The 21,697-nt window shown below is 44.5% G+C and overlaps 1 protein-coding gene across 4 annotated transcripts; it reads right to left on the reverse strand.

The window, feature by feature from the left end:
- On the reverse strand, positions 1-17,850 carry gprc5ba (G protein-coupled receptor, class C, group 5, member Ba). 4 transcript variants are annotated; one of them, XM_074656726.1, is made up of 4 exons: positions 17,016-17,850; positions 6,733-7,830; positions 6,423-6,574; positions 1-4,115 (listed from the first exon to the last, which is right to left on the reverse strand). In XM_074656726.1, exons 2-4 carry the CDS (start codon positions 7,826-7,828, stop codon positions 4,071-4,073), a joined length of 1,293 nt encoding a protein of 430 aa, XP_074512827.1. In that variant the 5' UTR covers positions 7,829-7,830; positions 17,016-17,850; the 3' UTR covers positions 1-4,070. The 4 variants fall into 4 exon arrangements, with proteins under 4 accessions (XP_074512827.1, XP_074512830.1, XP_074512828.1 ...); XM_074656729.1 differs by having other exon boundaries at positions 6,799-7,830; positions 17,016-17,849; XM_074656727.1 differs by having other exon boundaries at positions 6,447-6,574; positions 17,016-17,849.
- Between the last annotated feature and the right edge of the window lie 3,847 nt (positions 17,851-21,697).

Consider the following 21,697-nt stretch of genomic DNA (forward strand, 5'->3'; position numbering starts at 1 on the left):
TTAACTACAAACATGACACTTTTATTGAACTTATTTTTTTCCTGATTCAGTTACAGAAACAAGAGAGTTAACTGTGTGTTTTTTTTTCTTTTAATTTTTCTAATCAGGGGAGTCAAGTTCTATACATAGGCATGCTGCGTCACTGCACAGTCACAGCTGTGAAAACCAATATCACCCCTGTCAGCTGCCCCGCTGGAACAGTCTGAAGGCAAGACAAATCAGGAGAGGACAGGCAAGGACATGTCAACCCCAGGGAGGATGGGTGTTCAGTGGGCTGCCCAGGGATGACAAACTTAACATATAGAAGTTTTGTGCAAATTTCACCACAGTCTATTTGATTTTAAACACAGAGACGATATCAGTCAGAAGATTCTCTTTTTTTTTCTCCCCACCTCGAGTCTTCAAACTAACAGAGGAAGTTATTATTAGGTCCAGTGATGATGGCATTGTGTTCCTTTCTGTGGAATCATACTATTTTGGACCATTTTTCCCCTGACTTTAATCTCTTTGCTTCTCAAGAGCCAGCTCTCTTTTTGTGTTTAAGAAAGCACAGACATTAAGTGTGTCATCTGATATACACTGAAATTATGATTGCTGTCACACGACCTTTACATAAATAGTTAGTATTCAAAAGTACGTCTGAGAAAGGTCTTACATGTAGAAATGGTGATAAGCATGCACAGATAGGTAGTCGACAAGTGCAAAATCTACAAAGTCACATGTTATTGTTTTTTTTTTTGTACTCCACATTGAGTGAAAACATCACAAGAACTGAAACCTCCTCCCCCCCCTCCTCCGCTCTGTCTCGTTACTGCCGACCATCCAAAACCCTGAGGACAGTTCTTCTTCACGGGCTACGACGCACAGATCTGGAGGTCCGTAGCCTGTTTTCTGACCAGGGTCGGCCCAAACAGAGCCTGACGTAGCAGGACACGCTCTCTTTGGGCATGGAGCTGGCCTGCTGGTACCAGTCCTATTTTAGAATAGCCAGTGGGTAAGACATAAACATACAGCAACAGTCAAGGGTTGACCCTTTTGGCTTTTCTTAGTCAAGGGTTGATGTGAGACCAGGGGTCGCCAAAATTACTGGGAGGGCTTGAAGTTTTTTCAGCCGTCCCTGCTCCCTGTTTTTTTTCTTTTAATATATATTTATATATAATTATCCCTAAAAGTATCGAAGAATAAGTCATTGTTTACTGCATGAAGTGCCAAAAAATATTCACAGCTATTGTCATTTTTCTGAAAAAATAAGTTGTTTGTTTCCCCGTAACTGTTAAAGCAAAGAGAGGACCGCTGTCTTGACTGAGAATACTGCGCGGGAGGTACAACCGACGTAAATCCCTATAAAACTCATATCATTTCCTTGACCATTAATCCAAAAAAAAAAAAAAGCATATCTAGTGTTGGCAAACAGTTCCAAAAATGCTAGTTTAAAAAAATAAAAGACACCAGCAAGAGAGAAAGCATAATGTAACAACAAGCAAATGTATGAACAACAAAGCAAAAATAAAAAAAGATCCCCAGATAAAAACAGTAGTCAGTTTTCCAGTGGGTCATTATGACACTGGTGTCTAAACTCAGGCTACAGTTAAAATAAAAAAGAAAGTAAACAAGCAAGCAAAGCTTTACAGCACTACTATGTACACAGCTCTCTCGGGGTGGAGAGAGAGAGAGAGCTGGTGTCGTGATGAAGGGAAAGGGCGTGAAACGGCGACTCCAGTGAAACAAGAGTCCTTCTTGGCACGGGGCTACACTCGAGCTATAGCCGACCACGGGGAGACAGGAGGAGGAGGAAGAGGAGGGAGGAGGAGGAGGGAGACGCTTCACCAGATAAAGAAGACAACCACATAAAGCAGAGCAGCACGGCCGCCCGCACATCACACACAAACACTCACACACAGACGGACCAGGGAGCCATTTTCTCACACAGATCTCGCACTGTCGCATATAAACTCCCCTCGGACCGTCACTCGCTATCTCCTTCCTCCCCGCTCCCATCCCCCCTTCTTCTTCTTCCTCCTCTTCTGTTTGATCTCCCTCTTTCTACCTTGCACTGTAAATCTGATCTTTTCTAAGGCTCTAGGATATCTCCACACACCAGCCACAGCTCTATCTATAACCTGTCACTCACACAGTTTTCTGCATCAGTGTTGTTCCTGTAGTTCTGTGCCGCACTGGGAAGTCGTGTGGAGGATTATTTAGCACCAGAAAGCAACCTCGACTTTTGACGTATACGCACGCCAACGCGTTCTCATCCCAACTCGTCATATACTGACGCTTCATCAGGCCCCTCGGCGTCACTCTTTTCGGTCGCAGTGAACATGTGCTTAATGTTGTGATTTGAACAAAAAACACTTGATTAGGTTCAGGCAATAAAAACCACGATAGTTAGGTTTAGGAAAAGCCAACATGGTTGGGAAAACTACTACGTTTGTACAGTGAAAAGTGACACTGAACGTTGTGAACACGGGACATGAATGAACAGCTGATTGTAACGTGACGCACGGGACACAAATAGCGGTCTCCTGGATAAAAGCCTTGTGTTTTTTGGACCCATCCAGCAACCTTCCCGCCCGCCCGGTGTGTCTCTTTTCGCTCTTAAAGCTACGTCGCCACACTCCCGGCGCACTTTCCCTGAGCGTTTCGTATTGACGCGGATGAGTTGACGTTGTAGTTAATGGAAAGCCCGGTGCGTGCCGACGCTAAAGGGTGCTTTAAGCGTCGGTATTTAACGCCGACGGCATTACAAAGCATTGGTATTTAACGCCGATGGCCGTGACAAAGCGTCGGTATTTGACGCCCTGGGAATGAGAGCGGGCTGGAAAGCAACCTTGACTTTTGAATTTTCCCCCCGCCCCGACACTCATAAAATCACACTTACGCACACATTAACACAGATAGAGGAGCTAAGTACAGGAGAGCGTTTCATTTTCCTCGCTCCGTTTCCTGCTGATATAAAGTGACAGTTTCTCCTGGCTGGTTCAAAACGCCAGTGGCCACCGGAGATGTGGGAGAGCAGCTGACCTAGATTCACCAGGCGGTTGCCTCCCCCCACCGATGACTGACGCCCTCCTCGTCCAATCAGAATCCGCTCTCTGCTCCGTCGAATATCTAACAGCGGTTCATTAGCAGCTTGCGTCCCCTCTGTTCAGGTGCTCCAGGCTGCTTCACTTCTTCATCTCTCCGACCCGCAGTTCGGGCTTCACAGTTTGTTTCACATTTTTGCAAAGTGTCCATGCAGGTGGGAGGATGAGGCAAGGTGAGAAGAGTTTATGTGATATATTCACAGACGGTGCAGTGAAACCGGAAACAGAGATGGAGAGGGAGGAAGCAGAAGTGTTCACGGAGGGGTAACAGTCTGGAGGGGGGAGGTTTATCGGAGCGGTCGAGTTGAGATGTAGGGAATACACACACTCTTGTTTTTTCATATACTCTACATACACACCCACAGAGGCTGGATTCTCTTTAAGCGGGCGGTGCTCGAGCTGTACAGTTTGCCCATGTGCTCTGTCTTCACCTACACTGTGGATGGATGGAGGACAGAGCCAAATGTTTCCATGTGAGCGTCAGCATTGTGAGGAGCAGCAGAAAAGACATCCTGACCGTCAGGAAGAGAGATGGAGCGGGGGAAAATAAAGCGATTTTCACAGTTTTTTCAAGGGTGCTTACAGTGCTGTATAGTCTCATGAGAGCAAATCAAACACAAAGAAAGAAGAATGTTGATGTTTTCAGATCTGAGTCGGAGCGTGATTTGTTTTGCTACTTGCTGGTCACATTTGAGTTTTTTTTTTAACCCTTCTATAGAGATTTGTGTGCTAGAAGAGCTTTAGCTCTGTCCTCCATACCCTATACTCTCTCTCAGTCTCACACACACTCATACTATAGTTGATTGGCACACAGTCAGTGTTTAAGTCTGTACACAGAGTGAAAGGGGCCCTGTTGGCATCCGTGTTTTTAAGTCCAATTCAACCAGGCGGGCCCCGTCGTCCCGGACGCCTCCCTCCCTCCTCACCCTCTCCATCCTCTTCTTCATTTTCTACCACACATCTTCTTCTTTCCAATCCTCTCGCTCACCACAGCTGCCTCCCCGTGTAGGTTGGAGGGGCAGAGGGCACCTGTAGAAGGAAAAATGTAAGTTTGTGAATGATAAATAATGTGGATACCATTAATATTCACACATGCATCTTTACACACATGCATACAGTAGCTGCATGGGCCCCATTTACACATTTTACTCATGTTTGTCTACAAATCCCTCCGTGGTTTAAAGCTGCAGTCGGTAACTTTGAGCAAATATGATTTTTTTTAAAAAGTTATTTTTATAAAAGGTCACTATATTCTGACATTAGTGCATGCGACAGGTAATCTCTGTGTCCTCCTGTGCTCCTACCGGCATTTTTGTCAGTTTTTTCTCCTTGCAAAACGGCCAAAGGAAAACAACCAGTCAGAGCTGAGCAGTCTCTACAGCAGCTGTCAATCACTCGTGAACTTGCAAATGCCGCTAGGAGCACCAAAAGAAGGCAGAGGAACATGATTTTTTTCACAGATTACCTGTCTCATGCACTACTGTCAGGATATAGTGACAGTTATGTAAAAATAACCGACTGCAGCTTTAAGGAAAAAATACATCTCTGACTGTCTTCTACTTAACATAAACCCTCTCGTGTCATCTAGTAGCTGTCTAACTGTCCCAGATTTTAAGGCAAACCACAGAGAAGCAGCATTTACTTATTGTGCTCTGCAAAGCTGGAACAAACCTCCAGAAGGTATAAAAGACCTGGCTCAGCCCTGACCATCTTTAAATAGTCATTTATGCTCGCCATTCCTTCTAAAGCAATTGTTTGATATTTTTGGAACTAGGCTTATTCACTTTTTTTTGCCAAGAGTTAGATGAGAAGATCGATATCTCTCTCAGATATGTCTGTACAAAGAATATGAGCAGCTGGTTTAGCTTAGCTTAGCACAAAGACTGGAAACAAGGGGAAACAGCTAGCCTGGCTCAGGCTGTGTCAAAATCCATCTACCAGCACCTCTAAAGCTCACTAGTTTTATACCTCATATGTTTACAAAAAACAAAGTGTAAAATTGTGGGTGGTTAGTAGGTGTTTTCTGTAGCGATGCACCGATACCGGATCGGATAACGGGCCGATACTGACTCAAATAGCTGGATCGGATATCGGTGACAATGGGGCCGATCTATTCAATTCAATTCTAGTTTATAGACATTATATACTGGAATTGTAATTCCTATTAAATTTTAAGATTTTTTGTATGATTTATTATTTTATGTATTTTATTTATTACGTTTTGTTTTACAAAGTTCTGAAAACAATGTTTAAGTCAAGCCTGATGTTGCCTTACACATAAAAATAATGATCCCAGTCACTTCCACACAGTGAGGCCTACAGCTTATTAATTAAACACTGGTATCGGATCGGTAAACTGTATCGGGACTGAAAAAGTTGGATCGGTACATCCCTAGTTTTTTGTTACCTTTGTACAGAGCCCGGCTAGCTGTTCCCCTTATTTCCAGTCTTTACGCTAAGCTAAGCTAACTGCTGCTTAATATTTATTGTACAGGCAAAAGAGTGGTATCAATCTTCTCATCTAACCTTCTGCAATGAAGCGAATAAACATATTTTCTGGAATGTCAAACTATTCAGTTAACTCAATCTTACACACTTAGACCATTATCCACCTTGCACTTGCATCCTACGCTCTCTTCTACTTAATTCTGTGCTTCCATCCTTTTAAATTGCGATGTTAGAAGCTGAATTTCTCATTTAATATATTGTACGCATTATGCAAAGCACTTCCCTTTGAGTATTTAAAATGAATGCACAAAAAAACACTAATGATATTTTATGCAGAGCAGCTTAAGGAGAAATCTCTGTGTTCCCGTTTTGTCGGTTAAATCAGCACGCCTGCGATCTCTAGGAATAGTGACTACAAATTTAGTCAGTGGAGAGTGTTGCTTCAGCGTTTTAGCCTCCAGTGGTGTGCGAGGTGGTGTGTTGTGCTTAATTCATAACACAGTGGCTGGAAATAAGTCCACCTGTGCCCGGCAGAGTGCCAATTCATCCTGCATAACGAAGGGCGCGACAGGCCCGGCAGACAGTAGCATCACTCAGTGGACAGATAGCATCTATATAGCGGCTTATTTACACACACAGCAGCAGCAGCATATGGAAGCTCTCTCACACTCACAATCTCAATGTCAGATGAGTGACCAGTTGTGACAAAAAAACACAAAATACAACACGCACAGGCACATGACCATGCATCCAACAACCTGATAATGCACACATACTCACACCTCTCCCTCATTCCTGTGCAATGACGTAACGGTCTGGAACGCACAAATGTGCATGCAGTCTTGTCGGCGTGGTCGAATGAGAGAGCGGCGTGTAAGCGGCGTGTACCTGTGACTGGGAGGATGTACTCACCGCTCCCCCGTTCAGGATCATGGTCATCTCGGTGGGTTGGTAGACGTTGCTGCGGAAAGGAGCGCTGGGTCTGGGGCCGGTGTTGCTGTTGTGTTGCCCGGCACCGCCACCGCCACCAGTCCTCAAGCCTTTGCGTGGAATAGACACAGAGATTACTCGCTGTGACTCACCACAACACTGTCTCTCTCTTGTAGAAAGAAACACTTGCTGTGTAACCACAGTAAATTTCCTGTTGTACTTATTTCTAGCCACGCATGCAAATATTTCCTGGTGCTCTATTACTCACTTTGGCCTACATTCCTGTCCGCACACATTGCGCGTGTCTGCTCTGAAATATTGGATTGTGCTGTACCTGCAGCGTTCTCGTCGCTGTATCCGTAGCCCTGGTTCTCCACAAACTGCCTGTGGGAGAGAGGGATGTCTTCGTCGAAGCTGGTCTCCCTCATCCGTGTCGAGTTCTGGGAGGTGTCAAAGTAATCTGGGGCGGTGGGCTGAGGAGGGGGTCTCAGGCAGATGTGGGCTTCAGGAATGGCGTGGAAGATCAGCAGCAGCCAGCCCTGAGCCACTAAAGCGATGGCCAGTGCCGGGTCGTTCCATTCCGGGGACCTCCCCAGCCAGGCGTTGCCGTACAGATAGAAGCCCACCCAGGCCACCCACAGCAGCAGCGACAGCAGGCAGGTCACCACTAGCCAGATGGCATTGCAGCGCCACTGGCGTGTCTTCCCACACAGGGCCAGGGAGGCGGCAGTCAGCGCGACTAGCAGGAGAGCTAGCACGTAGCTGCAGGCCAGCGAGAAATCCACCGGCAGGTACTGACAGGCAGCTCGTCCCTCCCTCAGCACGGTGAGAAGTAGCCACTCGGCGGCGATGATGCCCTGCACGGCACTCAAACCCAGCGCGAGGCCTGTTAGGGCGCAGCCCCCGGGGCTCCGGCGCTCGCGGCCAATCCTGCGAAGGCGGACGCCCTGCACCAACAAGCAGGAGAAGCAGACGGCAAACAGGAGACCCCACAGGGCCCTGCGGAGCAAACACAAAGACTCATCCTGCTCGATCAGGTAAGCGAAGCTCAGGCCGAACAAGCCGAGGACGCCGAGGAGCAGCAGGAGGATGGGTCCCACGCCGCTGCGCTTCTCGGCCTCGCTGATGTGGTGCAAGCGGCACAGCAGGATTAGGGCCAGCAAGATGGCAGTCAGCACCCCGCCGGCGGCCACTGACTCGACAGCAACACCCCATATGGAGTCCAGGTCACAGAGGAGGGTGTAGGGATGCACAAGGCCCCATCCGCAGCCTCTTGGGAGAGCCTCGTACGGGCTCATGTCTTGATTGGTGGCGCATTGAACAACAGTCAGCAGCAGCAGGAGGAGGACTGGGAGGAACGCCATCTCTGAGAGATCAACAGACCAGAAGACAGAGAGAGAGAGAGAGAGAGAGAGATGAAGGAGCAAAGATGGAGAAAGTCAAAGGAATGGAGAGAGAAAAAGAATGAGTCATTCTGGTCATGAATGCAACGGTGCTGAGCAGTCAGTCATTCCCACAGTAATCATCCGTCTGTGAGTGACAATACAGATAATCAGCCACTGCTGTGTTTTAGAGAGGAAACAAAGAAGAGTAGTTCATGCGGGGTGAATGACTGAAGCCTTTCCAAACACACACATCCTGTTTCACCAATTGTAGCCTATAGCCATACTTGCCAACCCAACCGTTTCTCATTGCCCTCTCCCGGTTTCCTCCCGGGGTCACTGTTCTCACGTATTTCTCCCGATTTCTGACAAATGTTCACACTTTTTTTTCCCTTTTTCGTTATCTCAACCTGTTTCTGGTGTATAATCCCTACTCTTTCCACCCGGACGACAATAGAAACACACCAACTGTCGTTTCCCGGCGGAATAGAGCAGTCTATGCTCGCGACACAGCGCAGTTTGAGCTCATGTTAGAGCTGCGCTCGCCACGGCGTGCAGCTCCTAAAGTTGAGCTTTGCTCGATGTAGCGAAAAGCCGTTGTGGCGTGGCGTAAGCCGTTGGAAATAACAGGTTTCAGAGAGCAGTGGTGCCGTTGTTGCGTTGTGTCTGAAAGGACCTTCAGTGAGTGAGAGACGGAGAGAGAAATGGAGAGAACTAAGAGAACGAAATACTCAAGCAGGAACAACAATAAAGAAAAACGGATGAATATTAGTTTACGCCAGAGATTCACACGCTAAGCTCAGACCAGAGGGGCGAATTATTACGTTATTCCTGAGTTAGAGGTAAAATCAAAAGTTTAACATATGCTGTTGCAGTGTACTTATTATTTTGTTATCAAAGTCACAAAAACGCAGGAAACAAAGTCTCTGAAACTCTGAACAGACCCCCGCTTTGGTTTTGAAATCCTGCCTTTTTTTAAGGGCTCAAGGTTAAAGGTCTACAGGCCTTTAGCCCTGCCCTCTTTTAAAGGCTTTAAGGTTTCATTTTGTTGTTGAAACAAACAACACAAACATGGCAGAAATAATACCAACGAGCCCAGAAAAGTCCAGATAAGCTGCCTTCAGTTCATTCACAGAGAAGCGAGGTCAGAGTCGGAGCACCTAGAGTGTATTATTTGTCCAGTCATGTCCAGTGAACCGGCTGCTGGAGCGCTGACAGGAAAGCTGCAGCATCATGCATATTTTTATGGAAAAAAACAAGATACTGGGAAGGGAAGTAGTGCGTACAAGCAGTTCTATTCGCTATCAGGCATCTAAGGGCATCTAGCAAGGCGTGAGACAATGCATAATACACTGCACACAAATACACAGCGCCTCCAGCACAAGTACAAACACTCAAAGTACTTTTGTGTCCCCGTGAAAAAAAAATACAAAAAAAACAGCAGCGGCGCTCGGTGAGCAAAATCAATGCTGTCTCAGTCTACTTATTCCTTTATTCATCACAACTGTCAGACAGCCACACACAAACACACACACACAGATACACATTCTTTCGTTTCATTGAGGTCTTTGCCGGGATGATCAGTGGTGTCGTTTCACCTGACAATCTGTGTGTTTTTTGAGAGGTTGATCTGTATTTAAAGCCACCACAACACGTCATTCTGCCAGGTTACTGTCAACTGTCTCTCCACCACGTCGCTAAGCTTTCAGAAATTCTTTCCAAGCTGGCTCATACATTAGTGTGTCAAACAATGTACGCTTACAAAGAGCACACACACACACTCTTTTCCAGCCGCTCCATGCTTGGAGCTACACTTTGGATTGTTTATTTCAGCTGTAGTTTTGACATAAAAAGAGCTCCTGGGGTCTACAAATAGACTGTACCACAATATTTACATACCACATAAAGGACACTGGATATCCCTAGCTTCGTATTCTCTCTCCATGCCTGTAAATCGGAGAGAGTTACATGAACTAGCCGTCAGGGGAGAGTGGTGGATTTAAATACATAGCAGCCGGGGCTACAGGTCGCACACAGTCCTTCCAGCATGTAGCTAACTAACTGGGGCAGACAGCGAGACGGAGACAGACCCCTAGATACTGTGATTTATGGTATCATGAGGAAAGTGAGGACAGAAGTGGGAGGAAGTTTGGTGGATCTGCAGCAAATATACTCAGACCAGATGTAACTTTTCTACAGTGGTGGAGCATAATGAAGTACATTTACTAGTAAGTAAAGTACTAGTAAGTACTGTACTTGAGCACAAATCTGAGGTGCTTCTACTTTACTTAAAGGAACAGTGTGTCACATTTAGGGGCATCTATTGGTAGAAATGGAATATAATATTATATAACTATGTTTTCTTTAGTTTATAATCACCCGAAAATAAGAGCCGCCGCTCTCTCTCTCTCGCCTCAGCACTCACTTCCCTCCCACACACACTCTGCTCCAAATGACCTACGCTACTCTTACAAGAACTGGCTCTAGAGAGGGGCGTTTTCACGTCGGCCACCGTAGCTCTCCAACACGCTTGGCACAGGGGAGAGGCTTCAGTTGGTTACAATCTGCAACCTCACCGCTAGATACCGCCAGATCCTACACGCTGTTCCTCGAAGTATCTTCGTTTCACGCAACTTTGTAATTCTACTCCACTACAATTCAGAGGGTACTTTTAACACCAATAGTTGCTTTACAAATTAAGATTTTGTATACAAAACAAGCGATTAGTTGATTAACGGATTAGTCCATCGACAGAACTGTTTTATAACAGATTATTCGTCAACATTTCAAAATCAATAATTTTGAGGTTTTGGACTGGTGGTCGGACAAAACAGGCATTTTGAAGGTGTCACTTGGTGCTCATGGTAATGGTGATGAGCATTTCTCACTATTTTCTGAAGTATTACAAACCAAACAATCAATCGAGAAAATAATCAGCACATTAATCCATAATGAAAATAATCGTTATTTGCTGCCCTACATACAACAACCAAATAGTCACAGACATTTTTTTTCCATTGAGTCTTTTACTTTTAATACTCTAAGTACATTTTCCTAATTATACTTACATACTTTTACTTAAAGGAACATTTTGAAAGCAGTACTTTTATTTGTAGTGGAGTATTTTTACAGTGTGGTATCAGTACTTTTACTAGTAAAGGATCTGGTTTTCTATTACCACTGATTTCTATTGAAGGTTGCCCAACAGAGGGTTGTGTTATTAATGTGTATATATATATATATATATATATATATATATTAATAATGTATAATGTGTTATTAATAACTTAATTAACATTATTACATGGCTTTGTAGAATACGTGATTCTGATTGGTCAATCACGGCGTTCTACAGTCTGTTATTTCTTTATAACAGACCGTTGCTATGTATAGCAGACCGTTGCTATGTGTAACAGACCGTTGCTATGTATAATAGACCGTTGCTATGGGCGCAGTTCTGATGTTGAACCCTGGCGGACCATTTTGTGTCAAATTATTGATTTCTTAAGTAAGTAGCCGTGTAATAAGCGGGATAATGTATAGCTAGCGGGTCATTGTTGTGAAATAAACCCCTCCAGGGCGATGCAAGAGGGGTTGTTGTGGTTTATTTCACAATAATGACCCTCTCGCTGTACATTATCCCTTACTTATTGTGTGAGTGAACTCTCATCTATTAAAATATATGTTCAGAGTCAGCAATTTTCCACATACACACAAAACACAAACATGTTCACACAGATGTTGCCTGCATAGCTAGTCCATCTATTTATGCACAAGCTTTTGATGTGTCTGTCCTAATATCCATATAAACATTTCAAGGCAGCGATTGTTTACAACCTGTGAAATATCATTATTTATTTCAGTGAGACCCCAGAGGGCAGAACAGTGAAAGATGCATGCGTGTGTGTTTGTGCATATTCATTTGTTTAGAGCTCTTTCATGTATCCTTCAGAGATTTACAGTCCTCCAAATTCCCCCTCACGCTTCCTCATTACAAAAATTCTCCGCTCCCCTCGTTTCCTGCCGTTATTTCAGCGCGTTGTTTCCTGTCGTCTCCTTCCCGCCTTGTTGCAGCAGCAGCTCACTGCCGCTGGTTATTATTGGTCTACATTAACATCAATCAGTGCTTATGGAGGGATGAGTCACCAAAACACGCACGCACACACAAAAACACAGTGCTGGAGCTTTTTTACACAGTAACACTTTACACTTACATGCATACCTGCACAAGTGGCACAACACGCTCCTGACAAACACATGCTTTCTCTTCAACGTCATGTTGTTTTTCTAGTGATAACCATGGTTACGCCCCATCTCTAAATGACAGGAATAAAACAAAAGGGGGACATGGAGACAAAGAGAGAAAGGCTCACTGTGAGCTGAAAAGCTCGGCATCCTCCAGCCGACTGCTCCTCCTCCTCTGTCTTTTTTTTTTTCTTTTTTTCTACTTCTCTTTGTGACACTTCCTAATGACAGAGCCTGTGAAACCACACATTCCAGACACAGAGACAGGAGCTTGTGCACACTAGTGAGTGACCACTTTTTCATTCACTCACCCTCTCACCCAGTCGCTCCCCTCTTGCACAGATGGTTGCTCTGGCTACTTTTTTGAGTGGGACTTGGCAGACTGGTGAGCTGAAGGATGCACACAGAGGGCCCCACACACACACACACACACACATGTGCAAAATCACCTCCTGCAAACATGCACGACACACAGTACATAACACACACCTACAGCACACATGCCACACACACACTTGAGTCCCTGCTTCTCACTAATATGAGTCATGTGCAAAGAGCGAGAGCGAGAGAGCCCTTGGCCTTCCGCTTTGTGCATGCACAGAGGATGCTGCCACCGTCTCATCCTCCCCTCCCATCTTTCTAGACATGTTTCTCTCTCTGTCACTCCCACTCCACGCAGCCATTTCTGTCCTCCCCTCCATTTAAAAATCCTCTATTCTGTCGGATTTCAATGCCACCTCTCCTCCACAGCGGTCTCGTCTCTCTGCTACATTTGAAGACGTGCTGTGAGAGATGCGCCTCGCACACCCACATTTTCTCCCTCTTTTCACCCCCACCGCCATCTAATCCCAAACACACACCCCTCTTCCTTCCATTTTGCCTTCTCCTTCTTCCCTCCTTGTGCCCCTTCCTCCTCTCTCCCTCTCTCCCTCCCTCCCCCCTTTGCCTTTATTCTTGCTGTGTATCTTATGTAACTGGGGGAAGGATCCAGCCCCTGCCAGTTCTGCTGCATGGCTGCTGTTTCTCGGGCATCATCTTCCTCAACGCCAAGCAGCTTGCTGGCACTCAGAGGTCCATCTTGTATTCTGCACATATACAGCGGGGTTACATGCATTCGTGCTGCACGTGTCACTCACACACACACACACACACACAGCCTGGCATAATGCCCATGTGTGCTGGCTCTATTTGCATGTAAATAGAACATTCTGCTTGGTGGCATGTATTATGCATCTGTGTGTGTGTGAAGGCACCACATTCTCCCACAATGTGACAAGTATGCAGCGTGCATTCCTTATACACACAACAGGAATACAGGCGTTGAGAGTGCAAATGTGCAGCACTGCAGTCCTGGATATAGGCAGGGACGGGGGGGAATCTAGCGAGCCGTCCTGTACAATTACCTCCTCCTATAATTATCAGACATAGCACACAAGCAGATGCTGTCTAATTACCGTGGTGATAATTGGGAGGATTATTGCATTTTGACGACTCGCTTCGATACTTTTTTTTTTCTCTCTCCCACTTTTGTTTTATTCAGACTACTGACGGAGAAAATGTGTGAGTCTACATGAGTGTGTAGGTGTGTGTGGCTGGTAACACAGCTGTTGAGGTGAGCAGGTCGTCTGCGGGACCTGTGCTGGCATCTGCTCGCTGGTGGCGCCGTTCGAGACTCCACAGCCTCGTCCACCGTCTTGTCTAACACTTGCAGACCTTTCCTTTTCTGACAGCGCATAAATTTACATCTCTGGGATTACATAAGGCCTTAGATATCAGTCATGTTAAATTAACCCGAGCTGTCTGGATGTTCTGTCTCACTGTAGGAAATTTACTTTGGATTTAAAACGCATCTGCGCTTCAAAATAAGATTGTATGCTCTGCTAGCTATGTTTGTCATTGGAGGCATCTCCGACTGGTCTTTTATCAGTTGTTTCTTCTCTCTTAAGCTCTCTTGACCTTCTCTAGTGTCCTGAGTGGGAATAATTGGCTTGAAGTTGCTCGTAGAGTTGGAGTCTGGCCTGAAACGTTGTCCAGACGGGAGAAGGAATGGAGGGAGGTCACAGAAGTAATGAGTACCAACGAGGACCTGGCTGTCTTACTTTACATATATTACATATATATGTCTTTCTTCTTCTCTGATTCGTGTGTCTCTTTGACCAGCTGGCAAATCTCTTTCTTGCTTCCTACGTTTCTGACGTCACCAAGCTGGCATTTAACATTCATCCTCTCTTTCGGTAAGGTCCATTTGGAAAAAGAGCTTAACGTGGACATACTCTTTAGGATGCTCATCCACAACAGATAAACTCTCTCTTTCTCACCCAAGGACACTTTGACAGACAGGACACGTGGTCGTTGTCAACCCTGAACTTGTGACTTTTCAGAGATGGCCTTCCCTTAGCAATCGTGCATTCAGTCAGAGACCTCCTACGCACAAAAAATCGCAAAAGCACAGCCAGAACATTTCGAAGTCTGCGTTTTGAGAGAGATATCTCCGGTGCAAGTTTGCTGAAATAAACAGACCTGACATCACAGCTACACAGCAGCACCCACAGTGAACCTTCGATACAAATTTCCCGTTCATAGATACTTGAAAACTCATTTGATCACATCAACATCGATCCTTCGATTTTTTTTTCTTGAACAAATGCAAAGGAATGCATTTAGCTCGCCACTTGAAACCCATCCAATACTTCCAATGAAATGCACAATAACCATAAATCACATCATATGATCTGAGCCGTCTGACTTCTCAGATGGCTCCTCCGGGTAATGTCTGGATAATTTCATGGTTGTAGTGCGTTTGTGAATGGGCCTTTAGTCTCTCCACGTCTGTAACCCTCCACAGTGACGTCACCAATCCCTTGTGTGGCAGCAAAAAAAGGGGATGCAGAAGAAGATGATAGAGGAGGAGTGATGCGGTAGACGACAAGGTGTGACGTATGGGTGTGCTAAAATATTGAAAAGGAGTTAGCGAGGACAAGTTTTAGGATTAAATAGACTTGAAGATGACAGGAGAAGCAGGGCCAAGAGGAAAGGCACCGGCCTCCTGGGTGTCAGCATGAGGAAACTGACAGTGGAAATATTTTCCTCATGCCTCTTCAGACATCCCCAGCCATCCTAATTAGGCCTCATTACCATGTGACTGCACTCACAGCAAGACCATATGCTAATTGACTTAACAATTAACAGCGCCAGCGCCTTGCAACCCCTCCCTCTGCTCCCTTTTTCTTCCTCTTCCTCCTCTTCCTACATCAACAATCGATGTGGCGAGATCGGTCAGATGTGACGGCATCCCAAACCTAAAAATGCACCCTGGAACGGAACCGCAGACCTCCGGTGTCATGTGTCCTGCCTCTATGTGATGTCACTGAGCATCTTCTATTATAGATACAGTGATGGAATGAATGGGAGCAGGGGGGGTGATCACAAGAGCCCAGAGAGATCAGATTTGGTTAGAGAGTGTGATAGTGATCAGAGGAGCAGCAGAAACAAGGAACAGGCGGATGTGCGAAGGAAGAATTGGAGCGAGCCTTGTGCCTGGAGCGTGTGTGTGTGGGTGTGCGTGAGAGGAGGAGGGGTGCGTGAATACAAATGCTCATATGAAAACAGAAGTTCCCATGTATGTGAAAATCCAGTTCATACACTCAGCTGTGTCATGTGTACATACAGAGGCCACACACACACACACACACACTCATCCAAACAAGGTACATATGGCATCAGCCCTGAGGAGATACTGTGGCGTCCTCTTCTCCCATGAGGAAGCTAACTAACTCATGAAAGCACAGTCTGAGAATAAACAGCTCCACTCTCCACTGAATATTGATTAATGATGGAAAACAGAACACTCCAAAATAGGCCCGGGAGCTTTCTGAGTACACAAATACTGCACTGACGGAGGCCTCGGGCTCATGTGTCATCTATCTATTGACCAACAGAAAGTCAATCCATGCATTGACTTCCATTTTCCATGCAAACTTCCTTAGTCTAATTGGACTCAAGTGGCCATTTAAGTGCAATCTCTTCCCAGAATCAGACAAGGAGGCTTTTGTTTATGAGGCCAGCGTGGGAGGGACACGTCTCCTAAAGGGGACACCCTTGGTTTTAGCTGACCTAAGGAGCAGCTTAATGCAAACACACATTTGGAGAATGCTCTTTTTTCTCTCTTAACAATACCGGCCACATGGGAGGATCCCTGGAGGGGGTTCCAGAAGAGTGTTTGTTTGAGGGAACAGCAGTAAGACCATTGTTACTGAGGTGATCCAAATATAAAGAATGACATCTAACCTCTAAAACTAAAGAATGGAGGAGTGATTGACACTCCTAAAATGTATTGTGAGGTAAAAAAAAATCGAGGTGCAGCTACTAACAGAGACCAACATTTTCATCCTCATGAGAAACAAAATGTTCCACAGCAAATCCTTCAATATATATATATATAACACACAGGTCAAAGTCCTCCATGTCTTTATTTAAGCTTAACAAATGCCCTTTGAGGTCAAGGCCATTATGTGCACATAAGCATAAGCCCTCTGTGTGTTAAATGTACCTTTCTGCAGCATGCCCTGCTGTGTGTAAATGTACCTTTCTGCAGCATGCCCTGCTGTGCGTAAATGTATATTTATGCCTACAATACTGCGTGCCCTTTCTGCTCCACACACCTATAGGTGTAATGCATAGATGCATTTGGTGCATCGACATTGGCTTTTCTCCCCACCGGGCTGTCAGTGATGCACATCCACCTAATAAGCCCTGAAACAGCCTTATTACAACACAACCCGAGAGATGCATTCAAATAAACCTGAGATCCCTCTGTGGGTTCAGCTAAAAACACTCACTGAATATATATATATCATGCATCTCCACAAGCATCTCCCCTATAACCTCCATAATCAATATGAGCTACATGGTGAGCAGCACGTACCTTAATCGATGTAAACAAATCCGGTGGAGAACGAAGGCAGATGCACGGTTTGGTTGTCAGGTTGGATGAGCAGCAGACTGTGGAGAGTTAAAAATGTCACATTTCTCTCTCGATCTCCATCCACATGGACTCGCAGCTCTACGCGATGATCAGCCCAGATGATTCCTCCTCCTGCAGCTCCTCCAGCTTTGAAACCCAACAGGAGACCCGATTATTAGTCCGTTGTCCTCAGAGGCAGAACGGGCACGGATGGACGACACGCACACCGGGGTGTCAGGATTAAAAAAAATGTGGTTTTCCCCTAAATCCTTTGTTCAGCGGTGCGCATCTTTTGACTTTCACTCTGCACCAACAGAGGAGCGTTCATCAAAAAGAAATAAAAATGCACAATGAATCCTGTGATGTGATGCACAGAGCCGGTGCACACCACGAAAACCTGCAGGATCCTCTTCTCCTGCTATTGACGCTCACTGCTCCTCGCTGCACATCTCTCCACTGAACGCATCACCAAAACTGCGCTCCGCATAACGCGCGTACTGATAATCCCTCTCCGCACTCTCTGACACAAACACACAGGCAGAGAAAGTGACAGCTCTCCACAGACTCTCTGTCCTCTCCTCCCTTTAACTGGTTTACTCTCCAATAAATGAATAGGTGCCTGACAGGAGGAACCACCTTGATAAATACTCTCTCTCTTTCTTTTACGCACACCTCCTAAATATATTGTCTTAATGTCACAGACTTTACGCACAACTTGGACTCTCCATAAACCACTCCTGCTTAGTTCCAGTCAGCGGTTCTGTTTTAACCTCGTTCACTGCGCTAAATCAAAGAAAATATACCAATACAGTGTCAAGTTAAACTGTTAAAACTCCCATTTCCGGTTGTACCTGTCAGAATAAAGTTCTTTAAAGGGACTATTTGTAACTTTCAGAAATGCTTGTAACAGCGACACCTGTGGCCGTTAAGTCAACGAAACTCAGCGTCCTGTTGCTCGCGCTTTGCTTGCTCTACATAGACATGAACGAGCATCGCTCAAAACAGTGAGGCGACACACGTCAGCTAAAACCACAATATCACTCTATATTTCAGCTGCGTGGCAGTAATGTTAGCTGACCAGACGAAGGTCTCTCCATGAATCACTGCTGATCCTAGTGTTGGCTTTTCCTGCTTCAGCCTCCCGACCGCAGCCGCAGGGAACGGGAGACACCGGCACCCGTTTCTCGTTTCGGTGCCCCGTCACTTCACAAGACACGGGAAACCTCTGTTGGTCTGGAGGAGCTGCAGCATTTATTTCTGCACAAACGTTCACTAGATATTCTCAGACTACTAACTCTTCTGCAGTGTGTAGTGAGCGCGCATGCACGTCTAGAGGTGGAGCGAAAACGTGAGAACGTGAGAACGCGTGCTTCGTGTGAGTGAAGGCAGGCAGGCAGAGGAGTGTACCCGCGATCTAGTTCTTTCGGTCATGACCCAGCCCTCATGACCATAGGTGAGAGGAGGAACAAAGATTGACCAGTAGATCAATTTCTATGATACAAATCATGGCACTATCGCCTCACGGCAAGAGGGTCGCCAGGTCAAACCTGGTCTTTCTGTGTGGAGTTTGCATGTTCTCCACGTGTTAGCGTGGGTTTTCTCCGGGTTCTCCGGCTTCCTCCCTCAGTCCAAAGACATGCAGGTTAATTGTTGACACACACTGATGTCTCACTGGTCCGACCATCAGGGGCAAATTTTGTTTTTTGCTCACTTAAACATGTTGACAGAAGTCAGAAGGAGCCAGGGATCACTGAGTGAGTATTTCACAATGACCTGCTTCTTTTTTATTTAGGCTGCTATTTGTTTAATAAGTCAACTCACAAATCCCTGCCCCCTTTTCTTCTGCAATCAAGTCACAGTTTTCATTTTTATGATGCGACACTCTTATTTTGAAAGTAATCCAGCCTCTTTCCCTGGGTGACTCTGGTCATCTCTGGCTGCTTGACACATCCACATACTGCTGTGGTGCCTATTATTTCCCCCTGTCGTCACATGCTTGTCGCCTCAGCTGCTCCAGTCCATCTATACCAGGCAGGGAGGCTTTCAATGGTAAAGCCCCCCCCCCCCCTAAACCCTCCACTACCCCCACTATACCTCCTCCCCCACCCCTCCCATCATGCCTTTATGCTGGTGGTGCATGTGAACAAGTGGAAGTCATCTGTTGTCACAATTTGAGTCCCTAAATTGTCACCATTGCAGTCTTGGATAAGCATGAGTAAAGCATGGCAGCCATGACACCTCTGACCAGGTATTCATAAAGCTGCTGCTGCTGGTCTGAAATATGATCACACAATAGAGATGCAAACCTCCCCCTCTTTATCCACTCACAGCTTCATTTTATGGGATTGCAAATAATCAATTTAGGGGTGTTAATCTACACTGTAAACAATTGCAGGATTTCAACAGTATTAACCTGTTATTGCTCAAAACAGTGCTTTACTGTTAATACAAAAGAAAACCTGTTACATTACGCTCATAGGTCGTTTTTTAACTGAAATATAATGCATTCTTAAAAAACATCACTTTTCTGCTGATCAACTGTCTAAAGGATCATCAGTAACAGTTTCATGCAGTATTTTTTTAATTCTGGGACCTGATCTGCTCATGTGAGGCTTGTACATTGTACATGATTGTAAAATCAGTGAATTAGCTTTATTGTTCTTCACTCACATGTTGTTATGGTTTCATTCTGTGCTTGTAGCAGCTATAGACACACATTTTTGGGAAAAGTGTCAACAAGTCTATTATAGCCTTTTTCCTAACAAGTGCCTTTAATTGTATTTAATGTAACTATTCCTATGTCTGTAACCTGCTAAGTCTATTCATCTAGGCAAAAAAAATTTATGTAAAAAATACAACCTAAATAGTGCATTAAAACAAATCAGTAAGATAATGTAAAAGAAATGTGGAAAAACAGCTATATAATGTATCTTTAAACAGTAAAATACTGTAAAAAAACAAAAAAAACTGTAAAATAACTGTAAAATAAAATAAATAAATTAAATTAAATAAATGTGAAATACTGTGAAATTAATAAAAAAACAACCAGTCCAAACTGTATTTTTCATTAACAGTACAAAGCTGTACATTTCAGCGACAGTATAATAATGTTAATTTTACAGTAACATAAAGGCAACCCTGCTGCCAGTTCTTTACTGTTATTTTACTGGGAAATTCTTAACAGTGTACACTTTATCGTCTACATGTTAATGGTAAAAAAGGCCAAATCCTGCTGCAGTATGAGGGAGGACACTGGGAACCAACAACCAGTCATCCTCTCATTGCCTCTTCATCCCCCCATTTTCCCTTTCACATGCATAAATATATGCAAAGTGAGATGACATGTGGGCTCTGGGCAGTAAGGAGGCGTATCATATGGAGTGGCAGCTGAGGATGTGAGACTAATCTGACAGGTGCAGGCTGAGAGAGTGACAGCATGGGAAGAGGGGGGGGGGTCACTATACTCCAAACAGGACGACTAAGGAGATTAATGGCTCTCTCACTTTATCAGCAGACAGGCTCAGGCAGTACATCATCAATACCATCCTTGTTCTCGTCATCTTTGTTATCAGCAGGGAGAGATTGTGTACAGAAAAGGCAAAATCATTACCCTATCACACATAAGTAATCTCAACAAATTAATTTGGAAGAACGTCACCTCACCAGTGAATTTACGAGGTGTATTTACATGAAGGTTGGGCCGAATTACTGAATGTGGAGCTTTGAAGATACATTTCACATTTTGAGATTTTGGTAAATTCACTTTTTCTGTTTCCTACTGAGAGTTAAATTAGTAGTAGTTAATTAGTAGTTAAAACATGACTACCAGCACCTCTAAACCTCACTAATTAAAGTGGCAGTATATTTTTGGCATCATTAGGCAAAAATTCCATAATAACCTTTCAGCATATTGTAATTCAAGTGTTCTGAGAGAAAACTACACTTCTGCACCTCCTCATGGCTCTGTTTTCAGGCTTTAAAAAATCTAGCCTGTGACGGAAGACTTTGACCAATCACAGGTCATTTTATTGAGAGAGCGGCGGCATCACAAACTTTCTCCTTTTACAGCTAAACCGTGCACTACAAGATGATTCTGAAAACATTTGAGGAGAGAAATAGGCATTAACGTAACATGATATTGATTCATATTTGATCAGCGCTGCCTAGTTTAACAGGTTCATGAAATAAGTCATAGTATAGTATGCCGAAAAATTTCATGTAAAAAAAAGTCATTGTATAGTATGTCGAAGTATTTCATGAAAAAAAGTTGTAGTATATTATGTCGAAAAAATTCATGAAAAAAAGTTTTAGTATAGTATGTCGTAAAATTTCATAAAAAAGTCATAGTCATAGTCATAGTATTTCGAAAAATGTAATGAAGAAAGTCTCAGTATGTCGAAAATATTTTTGAAAAAAAGGTCATGTATGTCTAAATATTCCATGAAAACAAATTGGATGAAAAGAGTCAGTTTTTTCAAGAATGTTTTCGATATACTATGACTTTTTTTCACGTAACATTTTTCGACATACTACGACTGTTTTTCATGAAATTTTTCAAAATACTATACTGCGACTTTTTTTCATGAAATTTTTAGGCATACTATACTATGACTTTTTTCATGAAATTTCTCGACATGCTATAC

This window comes from Sebastes fasciatus, chromosome 13, assembly GCF_043250625.1.
Source record: "Sebastes fasciatus isolate fSebFas1 chromosome 13, fSebFas1.pri, whole genome shotgun sequence".
NCBI lineage: Eukaryota > Metazoa > Chordata > Actinopteri > Perciformes > Sebastidae > Sebastes > Sebastes fasciatus.